The sequence below is a fragment of the Gracilinanus agilis genome, chromosome 1, assembly GCF_016433145.1.
Source record: "Gracilinanus agilis isolate LMUSP501 chromosome 1, AgileGrace, whole genome shotgun sequence".
NCBI classification, from domain to species: Eukaryota; Metazoa; Chordata; class Mammalia; order Didelphimorphia; family Didelphidae; genus Gracilinanus; species Gracilinanus agilis.
The window spans coordinates 456,172,663-456,185,094 of record NC_058130.1 but is presented as its reverse complement, the minus strand read 5'-3'; the positions used below and the strand labels follow the sequence as shown (position 1 = coordinate 456,185,094).

At 35.3% G+C, this 12,432-nt stretch overlaps 1 protein-coding gene across 2 annotated transcripts in view; it reads left to right on the top strand.

Moving 5' to 3' along the window:
- Positions 1–12,432, top strand: part of CDH12 (cadherin 12) — a 382,411-nt gene that overhangs the window by 78,245 nt on the left and 291,734 nt on the right. For both annotated transcript variants that reach the window (XM_044657897.1, XM_044657896.1), the window contains exon 2: positions 10,296–10,590. In XM_044657897.1, coding sequence (XP_044513832.1) covers positions 10,296–10,590 — 295 coding nt within the window. The remainder of the gene's footprint in view (positions 1–10,295; positions 10,591–12,432) is intronic.

The window sequence follows — 12,432 nt, the reverse complement described above, 5'->3', positions numbered from 1 at the left end:
CACATGTTACCATGGCATACGTATTCATGGGGAAAGAAAAATATGAAAGGGAAAATTGGGAGATTAGCATTTTCCCTTTGCTATCAGGGCACATAATATATCCTAGCAGATCATTTTACTGTTACTCCCAAGGATTGCCAGGGCTCTTTGTTCTTTGGAGATCTTCCTTGACAGACCTCAAGGGAGGTTTTACACCTCTTTCAAATGTATTTCTACTTTCTTGAATAGAAGGTGAAATATTTCCAGATGATAAATAGCTCTGGGTCTGTCAGCCAGCCAGGGGAGTTCTCAACTCACATTAGGCTGTTAAGGGGAATTCCTAACCTTGTAAAGTGGAATTCCTCTTGCTCAATTGGTAACAATCAAGCTGGGAAGAACAAATGAATCCTCTCTGGAGAGGAGAGTGACGGAGAATGCCAAATGTACTATGGCAGTCCATGGTTTTAGAGAGAACAGAATTTGCATTATAATTTGTTTAGACAGAGTTATGGGCAGTCTGTGGGCTTTGTCTTTTGGGGTTAGGGGAGCTCTTTTGCTCATCGGAAATATCTCACACATATTCCAGGGAAATTTAAACTTGCATAATGTGGCATCCATGAAAGCAGAGTAAAGAGGATGAAAAAGAGAGAATGTAATTGTAAATGATTTGCCCAAAGTTACTAAGAGGAAAAAGTCTATACATGGCTTTTTCTTTCTGCAGACAATAGAAATAGAAACAACCCATAGGGTCAGAGATCCTTTACTCCTATGCTGTTATTCATCTGTGGGTTCTGTTGCTTACAGCATTGACTTCATCATCATCATAATGCTGGAAACTAGGACACGATTTCTTATTCTACCTTCAACTTCATGAATGCTAAAATACTTCCCCCCCAAGTATTTTAGTATTTTTAGGATTTAGTATTAGTCTATTTAGTATTTCTCCCCAAATATTTCAAGTATTTTATTGACAATTAGCTAGTCATACACTTGTGTAACTGCTTATTATCACTGCCAAATGATGTATTCCCAGGGCTTTATCAGTACATTTTTTTCCCTTGTCAGAACAATAACAACAAAGCTTTTAAACTCCTAGTGTAGAAAAACCCTCCATCAATGCAAATAGCCACCTTGCCTGCCAATCAGAATCTTAGAGATTTGCATAAAACACCATAACTTTTAGTGACTTTCCAGGGTCATCTAGTCAGTCTCTGTCAGAGGCAGGAATTGAACCCATTGGCAATATAGCATTCTTGTTCAGAGAGTGTGGGAGAGTGGGATAGAGAGTAAGGTCAGATGAGATGAGAAAGATAGACTGAGTTCAGATTATGAAGGACTTTAAAGCTAGATAGGGAGTATTTTTTATTGGAAGCAAGGGGAAGCCACTGTTGTTGATTGAGTAGAGGAGTTATGTGGTCAGACATGCCCTGAAGGACAATAACTTTGTCCAAAGAGATTAAAGATAGAGTAAAATACTCCTCTGTATAAAGATATTATTAACAATTCTTTTTTGTGATGGCAAAGGACTGGAAACTGAAGGGATGCCCATCATATTGGGAATTGCTGAACAAATTATGGTATATGATTGTAACAAAATACTGCTCTGCCATAAGAAATGACAAATAAGATGATCACAAAAACACTGGGAAGACTTGTATGAAGTGATACAAAGTGAAGTAAGCAGAACCAGGAAAATGTTCTTCACAGTAACAACAACAGTATATGATGATCAACTGTGAAGGACTCAAGTATTATCAACAAGGCAGTGAGCCAGGACAACTCCAAGGTATCCAGGACAGAAAAGGACATCCTTCGTCATAGCAAGAATAGTCAGAGGGGGCAGCTGGGTAGCTCAGTGGATTGAGAGTCAGGCCTAGAGACGGGAGGTCCTAGGTTCAAATCTGGCCTCAGACACTTCCCAGTTGTGTGACCCTGGGCAAGTCACTTGACCCCCATTGCCCACCCTTACCACTCTTCCACCTATGAACCACTACACAGAAGTTAAGGGTTTAAAAGAAAAAGAAAAACAAAAAAACAAAAAGAAAACAAAAAGAAAAAAAGAATAGTCAGAGTCTGAATACAGATTGAATAATACCATTCTTCACTTTATTTCCTCCATGAATTTTTTCTGGTGTAAGCCATATGTCTTGTTTCACAACATGAAGAACATGAAAATATGTATTACATGATAATATATGTACAACCTATGTCATATTACCCGCTTTCCTGAGGAGGGGATAAGGGGAGGAAAGAGAGAGAATATGGATTGCAGAATATCAGAAAAGAAATGTTAAAAATTTGTAAAATAATCTGGAAAAAATAAAAAGGAGAAAAATAAATTTTGTGGAAGAGTATAGGATGGCCAAAAGTCCTGAGATATTTAAGGAAAGAAGGCCAATTAAGAATATTGAAATAATCTAGGCAAGAGGGTTTGGGTACCTGAATTAAGATGGTAGCTATATGAGTAAAGAGAAGGGATAAAATGCCAGAGATGTAGTGGAAGTTTAAACCACAATATCTGGCAACTGACTGAATATATGAAGTGACAAGTAGTGAAAATAAGGATAATGCCAAGATTATGAACCTGAGAGGTTCAAAGGATAGTGATGTCTTGACAGAAATATAGAAGTTCAGAAAGGAAGGGAATTGGAGGAGAGATAATATTGCGTTATTACTCCTCATTGATCTTCCTTACCCAATTCAATCCAGCCATAGCTATCAAAATAGATAGGGTACTAGCCCTAGAGTTAAGAATTCTTGAGTGCAATGAAATTGAAATAATATGACTCCATTTTGCCTTTATCCACTATTTTTGTGAAGTTCAATATCAAAGTCACCTCTTTAAAGAAATCAAAAATTTATACCCCCAATAGTCATTAGACTTAAAGAATATCAGAAAACTACCCCTTTCCCTGGTTTCTTCAGTATCTCCTGACTGCTTTCCAATAATCTCCAAACAAACCATACCCTCACTTCATTGTCTCTAGATTTCCTCCTCCAAAAAGAAACCAAATTTTTAGCCCTTTCATTCTCTTTTTCATTCCCTTCAAATTGTATTTTAACTGAGTAAAACCTAAAATTCTAGGTTATTTGAACCAAAAGTTCTCTCTTTGAATCAAAAAGTTTGCTTCACCAAGAGCTTTTTGAACCTGGTTTGTTTTGCAACTGCATGGACTGCCAAATAAATCACTTATCTGGATGATACTTAGTTTTCTTATTTAACTGAACCAGTTTAAATCTAATTTCCAACACTTAAGAGATATGCAAATATGGGTAAGCAACTTAACATCCTTTTGCTTCATTTTTCTCAATTGTAAAATGTTAATAATAACAGCACCTACCTCACAGGGTTGGAGAATCAAACGAGACATTTGTAAAGTGCTGAGCACAGTGCCTAGCACATATAGTATATATAAATGTTTATTCACTTCCCTTCCTACTCCCATCTACCATGTAAACACCAATATGATTTTCCCAAAGTACCATAACATGTTATTTCTCAGCCTCCTACTTAATAGCCCCTAATAATTTTTACCTCAAGGAGAAAATAAAACTACAATATTAGCACCTAAAACTTATTAAAATTTATCCTTCATATAGTCTGAAGTACAGCAAAATTGGAATTTTTGGTGTTCTTCACTTATGACACTCCATTTCTGACCTCTCTATTTTTGAACCAGTTGGCCAATATGCCTGGAATGCCCTACCTCTTCTTCTCTACAACTTAGCAACCCTGACTTCCTACAAAATTCATCTCAGGTGCCATTGTCTGCATGAGAACCCATCCTTCTTACCTCTTTACTTTTCTTCTTTATTATACGTTGATTTTTCAAAACAAATTTCCCACAGAAGGAACTCAGATTTGTCCCTGTACATAATCACACATTTCTAAAAGCAAACTTCCCAAAACTCCACATGAGTTGGCAACTAATGATGCGTACTTCCAGGATTGGACTCTTATTGGCCAATCCTGCCATTATACAAGAATGGTACTCAGCCAATAAATAGGCATGTATTCCATCCCCATCTTTACCCAAATGAGGGGAATGTTTTTACTAGCTCCCGTTTCAAATTGGCAAACATTTTAAAACAGATAAAACATATTAACAGATTATTCCTTTCCACCTTGAAATTTATGACAGCAAAGCATTAAGAAAGTTAGTCTTTGCGAGCTGGGAGATTATATTTAGTATTCCTCTTCAGCTTTTGTTTTATAACCTGTGTTTATGGGACACACTTAATATTTTCCCACTAGATGATTCAGTAATAATGGGCTATATATTGTACTTGATAGAATACCAAAATTTAAAACTTTTTTAGCAATCATTTTCTTAATCATAGTCACAATCTTGAATGATATAGATAACTAGTTCATTATTTCCATGTGCCTGGGGTGTTTCTCAAGATATCTGTTGCACAGATAAGAAGCATTTATATATGAACAAAGAGATAATGTTGAAATCTGGCCTTATTTTCAAAAGTATACACCTAATTTATGTGACTAGAAATACAATCATTCTAGTTTGAAATCCTGACTCCTGGACTATTGTAATAGCTTTCTGGTTGGTCTCTCTGACTCAAGTATCTCCCCACTCAAAACCATCCTCTGCTAACAAAGTAATCTTCTTATAGCATATTTATGATCCTATCACTTCTCTATTAAAAAAAACCAAAATAAAACAAAAACCCAAACTCCAGTCATCCCCATATTTCCTCCAGGATCTAGTAAAAATCCTGTTTCACCTTTAAAGTGCTTTATAACCTGATCTCTCCACATTTTTATATCTTACTCCCTTCAACCTACACTACAATCTAGTGACTGGCTTCTTTATGATTCCTTGCTCAGGACACTCTATCTCTTTATTTCATACCTTTTTACTAGCTGACCCCATGCCTGGAATTTTCTCTCCTCACTTAAATCTACTGACTTCCTTCAAATATTAGATAAAATCCCACTCTTTGTAGGAAACTTTTTCTAACTTGCTTAATGTCAGTGCCTTGTGGTAAGCAACAAGAGTCCAGATATAAATTGAAACACAACATTCTTTGTTTTATCCTCTCCATGAGTTTTTTCTAGTGTAAGCTATATGAACCTCTTTCACAATATGACAAACATGCACATGTGTAATATACAGTCTATATCATATTGCCTGTCTTCTTGGGAATTGGGAAGGGGTAGGAAAGAGAAAGTACATGGATTGTGAAATATAGAAATGTTAAAATATTGTATTTCTGTGTAATCTGGAAAAAATAAAGATTATTGTAATAAAAATTAGTACCTTCTACCTAAAATTATCTCCAATTTTTCCTTTAAACATCTTGTTTGTAAATAATTGTTTTTGTTGATATTGTCATGCCATTTGGTCTTGTGCTTCTTAAGGGTAGAGAAGATTTTGCTTTTTTTCCACCCCTTGTATCTTTGACATATAGCACAGAACCTGACACATAAAAGGTACTTAGTAAATACTTATTGACTCAATTTGGGGATTTCCAAATTCTGGAATTACACAGACAATGTGATTAACAATAGGAAAAAGAAACAGAAGAGCTTAGAGGTCTCATTAACTCATTCAAATTCATAATTATTTTAAATGTATGGTTATTTAAAATTTGAGGTGCATAGTCTAATTCCTTAGTTTCTCACAGAAAGAATATTTTTTTTTTAATTTCACAAATGACTGTTGGTTACCAAGCTATAAAAAGCTTTCTAGATTTTTATGTGCACTTCTCAACTCAGAAAAGATATGAATGAATGTCTTTTTGTCTTGTGCAGTACAATTTCTAAAATATAAATCAGAATTAAGCTACTGAGCACTTACTCCTTAACTCACTAGACTAACCTGCTTTCTGAAAAATTTTAGGCAGTGAAATTCAAGTTCAGTTTGTACTCTGAAGCAAATTTTTAGTTTCCTTTCTGAGCCTTTCTTGGCATTTTTTTTCCATGCACCATCTGAACTGACTTGGAAATCATCAACAAAACATCAACACTTCTAACAAAAACAACTGTCTGGACACCATATATCTCTACATCCATCATCTGTACAATTTTTTTTAATGGGAGCAGGGTGGAGAAAAGGAATAATGTCAAATCTCAATATACTCAGATGGTGCTATTGGAACTGACAGCTGTACTCTGATAATACATACAATAGGTACTCCCACAGAGCACATTTTTACCAATTGATTTTTGTTATTAATTTTTGTTATAATAAATTTTGTTATAATTTTAGATTGCCATTGAGAAGAACAGTTTGTATTATCGTGAAAGGATTAGTTTACTTTGTCAATTTAATGGAACTGTTGAATTGTCATGTATTTTTGCAGCTATTTTAACAAAATTAAGGGTGATTCTTAGCATGTTTCTTCAGTTTTCCAATAATAACTTGAAAGATATTTGAGATGCATATACCTGAGATGACAAAAGTTTTTCTCTCAACCTTGGAATCAAGTGAAACTGAAGAATGAAATAACATGACCCAATTCCACGCCAGAAGTGAATGAATGTTTCTCAGAATGAGACTATTGACTTTTAGACTTAAATCAGGAATAATACTAATGAAGATTTCTTCTGATAGAGCAATTAGGTGGCTTAGTGCATAGAAAGCCAGGTCTTGAGATGAGAGGTCCACAGTTTAAAAATGGCTTCAGACACTTCCTAGCTGTGTGACCCTGGAAAGCTCATTTAAGTCCAAGTGCCTAGCCCTTACTGCTCTTCTGCCTTGGAACCAATACTTAGTATCAATTCTAAGACAGAAGGTAAGAATTTTTTTAAAAATTTCTTATGCTATACTGGAGTGGAGTGGGGAGTAATCTAATAGTGGAGAGCCTTGGATTCTTTGAGTCTATACCAGCATAATTCATATTTTGGCAAGGTAGAATAGATTGTAAAGCCTTCAAATGAAAAGCTAATCTTTGGCTTCTCATCTGCAGATCAATTTAGTTTAATTTCCAAACAATTCATCTCCAAATATGTGGATGCCAGGTTTTGGTTTTTATTGTTGCTTTTCCTATAGTAACTCAGGAAGTCTTCAACTAAGGGATCAGCTTTGGTGGCACTAGCAAGTCAAAAGTTTTCTGAATTATTTAGGACATATTTTGAATTGCGTATATTTTATGCATCAAAGATCAGAAAGAAAACATTCATTTTCTACTATTACACTAAGGAAATGTCTTTGTATGTATATATAGAGTATGGGGCTACAAGATATATAATCATAACTAAAGGTGCTTATTAAAATTATGTGTAGAACTATCAAATTTTGAAGATTGGAAAAGACATTGGGAATCATATAGGCCCACACTGGCATTTTTTAGGAAACTGAAGCATAGAGTGCTTAGTTGACTCACTTAAAATCAGGGCTAGCTAATGCAAATTCAGAATTTTTAGCCATTTCCCTTGTTTTTTCTTTAATCCTAGGCTATTGAAAAGTCACCCACTCTCATATTACATTCCCTTATAATATATCTAAACAAATTGACCAAAATACAGATACTAGGCAAGATGACTTTCTGGTATATTAAAATTCATTTTAGAGTATGCATTAGAGAAAAGTTAACCTTCTGGTCAGGAACGCATGTTTTAAGTGACTGCATTAGTTAGTCATTGCTGCGTAACTGTGTTGTTGCATCTCTACCCTGGGTACTATGTACCTCTCTATTTATTCATTCTACAGTTTTAAGCTGCTATGAGATGTTAAAATCCTCTCATGTGTTTTGCATGAATGATCCCCATTTCATTTACTAATCTTTAACACACTGTTAAACACCCTCTTCTGAGACTGCGAACCATATAAATCTTAGCTTTGAGTAAATTTTAAAATATTGAGTGTTGGGAGCAGTAAAGACAACAGCAACATCAAAACTGAATTTCATTTAGATCTGGGGCAGACCATAAAGCATATTTGCTTTGCCATTTCTTGATATCCTTGGGCTAAAATGGTATTGATTTTGACAGAAGAGGAGTTTCAACATTTGTTTGGTATCTTCAGAACCTATTCAGGATTTTGACTACTCTGCTACCATATTTCTCTCGAGCCTTTGGCAAATTGAATACAGTTCATAAAAACTTATCCATTCTTTACTGAGCTTGTTGCCTGTCCCATGCCTTTGGATTAATCACAAACTAAAAGTAAACCCTGCTGAGTGAGAGGATTGGCAATCCTCATACTCAGTAGTAGGATGGAATATTACATTTTAAAATTACCACGTTCAAAGAATTTTTTATCTTTTCCTTGATTTTATGTTTAAGACTTCCCATTTATCCACAGTTGCTCAGGAATACATCAAGGACATCATTGATGGCATCATGGAGAAAATATGTCTCCCAGTCTTCTTTATTCATGCTTTCCATATCTTGTTCTGGGAACAGCCACATGGCAATTGATGGTGGTGATAACACCACCACCACTGCCACCATAAATTTTTATATACTTTTTTCAGTTCACAAAATACTTTCATATGCATATATGCATATGCATATCATCTCATTTGAACCTCACAAGCACATATGAGGGCAGGTATTTTAAATTCCACTTTAGAAATGAGCAAATGGAAGCTCAGCAACTTTCAGTGTCTTATAAAGTCACATAGCAAGTCAGCTGTGGATCTGATACTCAAGCACAGGACTTCTGGCTGCAGATTCAGTTTTCTTTTCATTCAAACTTGTAGATCTTCTATTCCTCAAATCGGTGCAGAGGCTGACTTTAAAAAAGAAAGAAAATGATTTAGAAAATAGAATGGTCTGTGGTAATGTATGATGGCTTCATATCTGGAGATTGTCAGGATTTTGTCTGATTTTGTTTCATTTCAGTTATTTGTGAGGTTTTAGACTAGATACTCAGTCATAATATATATTAGATTACTCCCTACTCAAACTATAAGATCCTCAGGATTCTCTATTTAAATAATTATTCAAATAATATATTTTCCCATGTTTGTTTATTTTTGACATAGTATAATAAAGAGCTGGTCTTGAAGCTAGGAATGACTGGGCTCAAATATAGTCTCTGACACTGGCTTTGTGACTTGATTCTTCTGTTTTAGAAAACTCTCTAAAACTATAAATTAAAGAAGTGAGACTCTCCTTCAAAGGTAGAGTTTTCTCATCTGGGAGTTTCCTTTATTAGTGGGGATCACTAGTCCAGTATTTATCAATGGCTTACTTTTAGCACAATTAAGTAAGATGGTGTACCAATCTGCCAAGATATTCATAGCTGAAATATGTGCTCTCAGAGTACCAACATGCTGCCTCTCTTAGTCCTACATCCTTAGGCAAATTCACTAATCTAGGACTTTGTAAGTGTCCAAAGGAAGCTTTTGTCAGAAAATCAGAAAGATTCAACTGTTAGTTAAAGATATGTATATTTCTTTGATTAGAAGGTAAATTTCATGAGAGGGCAGTTTCATATTTTGTATCTACCTTATCACTACATGATTAAACTACTCACACGAAGCACTTCTTAAACACAAACTTAATTTAATTTAATGGAGAAGAGAAATCATTATTAAATTACATGGACTTCTTCCTAACTCTTTCTCTTTCATCTTCTCTCTGTCTCTGTCTCTGTCTCTGTCTCTGTCTCTGTCTCTGTCTCTCTCTCTCTCTCTGTCTCTCTCTCTGTCTCTCTCTCTCTGTCTCTCTGTCTCTCTGTCTCTCTCTCTCTCTCTCTCTGTCTGTCTGTCTCTCTCTCTCTCTCTCTCTCTCTCTCTCTCTCTCTCTCTCTCTCTGTCTCTCCCTTAACCCTCATCTTCCATCATAGAATCAATACTATATATTGATTCCAGGTGGGGTGGGAAGGGAACATGATAGTGACTTTCCCTGAGGGCACGCAGCTAAGAAATGTCTGAGATCACATTTGAACACAGGACCTTCTGTCCCTAGCCCTGGCTCTCAATCCACTGAGCCATCTTCTCTTGTTCTCACTTACATTATCTTTTCCCCATTGCCTTACCTCTGCCCCCAGGGCAGTAAAGCATAAAGAATTGTGAAACTCTCTCTCCTGTTGCTAAATGGTGACCATTTTCATACTTTTGAAATTATGGATAAAGTAATTCCTCTTTCCTTGATGTAAAGGTTATTTATATATTCTTCCAAAGCTGAGAGATTATTGTGAATAAACAAAAATTTCTATGGTTCTTTCCAGCTCTAAAATTCAGAATTCTTTACAAAGAAGGATAATAGAATTGAGTTAATAGTTTGAAACTGTTATTTGTATGAAAAAATAATTTTTCAGAACGTTTTTTGGAAATGATATTTTTCATTTAGAAATACCTTTAATAATTGTACGATCTCTCCTTTTCGTTTCTCTACTTTAAAGCTTCATTCCGACTTAGACAAAGGAGTGGGCAGTGTTAAATACACCCTTTCGGGAGATGGAGCTGGCACCGTTTTTACCATTGATGAAACTACAGGGGATATTCATGCCATAAGAAGCCTTGATCGAGAAGAAAAGCCTTTCTATACTCTACGAGCTCAGGCTGTGGACATACATACCAGGAAGCCCCTGGAGCCTGAGTCAGAATTCATCATCAAAGTGCAAGACATTAATGATAATGAGCCAAAGTTCTTGGATGGACCTTATGTTGCTAGTGTCCCAGAAATGTCTCCAGTGGGTGAGTAAAAAATAAAATTTATTTTAGCTACTGCCCAATTCTTTTTTAACTATAGGTTAGATTTGAGTATGTGATTTGTGAGACAGATATACTCTGTGCTGAACACACAAATGTTTTCATTTATCAGTTTAAACATTTTTTTCTCTACCTGAAGGTACTCTTCCCCCCCACCCCCCTCAGCTGGCCTATTTTCAAGATACCTCTTGGGTCTACCACACCACACCCTTTTTTTTCAATCTGTGGGTCGCATAACACTTTTGCATAAATTCAGAGTCAATCCTTTTTTAAGTTTATGAAGTGAGCGTGAACAACATTTCTCTGCACATTGAACCAACTGAAGTGTAAACCAACTGGAAGTGTGATATGGACCTATGTGTGTTTATGATAGCATGTAAATGTTAAAGGACCTCAGAGTCCTATTTAATGAGAGTGCTGGGTGGGGCAGTTTGTAGAGATTTTGGCATCTGCCCCCCTCAAACTAGTGATTCTAGGTAAATATTCTTTTTCTTTGCTGAGAAAAACATGCAAAATATTGGAAGAATCACCAACCACCAGTAAGTAACGTTTTTTCAAAATAGGAAAAACAACAATAACAATAGCATAGTGTTTCATGTTTCATGTTCATTTGCAGAATGTAGGAGAAGTAGGAGAAAAGATCCTTTCTTCTTTAATAATTAGAAACACATTATAGTATGCTTTGGAGCCAGAAATGATCATTTAGGATATTGGAGTCTTATTGGTTTCTCCTACTAAACATAAAATGCTTTCTAAATAGACAACTTTTATGACATCAATGACTTCTCCAGAAACTTTAAAGTCAACCCACAAAAAAACGCATATGTCTTAATTAAAATTTTCCGGACTAAAATTGGGCATAGTAATGTACCACACCTTTTGGTCTCAGATGGTTGGGAATAGAGATGTTTTTTTTTGTTTTTTTTTTTTTTTTAGTTTTTTTTTTTTTTAAACCCTTAACTTCTGTTTATTGATTTATAGGTGGAAGAGTGGTAAGGGTAGGCAATGGGGGTAAAGTGACTTGCCCAGGGTCACACAGCTGGGAAGTGTCTGAGGCCAGATTTGAACCTAGGACCTCCGGTCTCTAGGTCTGGCTCTCAATCCACTGAGCTACCCAGCTGCCCCCGAGATGTTTGTTTTTTAAAATGAATTCTCTCAGGAACGTCTAGAGGGGGATGTGTTAGTCCAAGCTTATTCAGATCTCTAGAATTGGGTGAATGGCTGATCCCAATATGATGAGTTCTAAAACCTAGGTAGCAAGTCCATGAAGAAAACAGCATCCCAGGATTAAAAAAAGACCAGAATTTGGCTTTCTTTAAAAAATATATATAATTTGCCAGTGGAGGTTAAAGATTTGTTCAGGATCATATAGTAAAAATACATACATATATATATATGCATATATATATATATATACACACACACACAAACATACATATATACATATGTATATGTCAAAGGCAAGACTTGAATCCAGCTTTCCTAACTCTGACATTGGCTCTTTATATAACATTCTACATTCTCTCTGCCTTTGTCTGTTTCTTTTTTTGCTTTCTCCTCCTTCATATATGCAAATATAAATATATACATGCATATAAATAGATAGAAGATGTGTTATCATGTTGCTAAAAGTTAGAATAATACAAATATTCATTTTCAACCATTAGCATATTTCTTTTTGGTTCTTAATGGAAAGGAAATCATCTCTGTATTTCTAAATGGTATAGCAACCTAAAGGATTTGGGTAGCATCTTCCCTTAAGTAATTCTTACATTTGCAAAACTGAAAATTTATTATATAAAGGAGAACTTAAGTATAGTTCTTCTC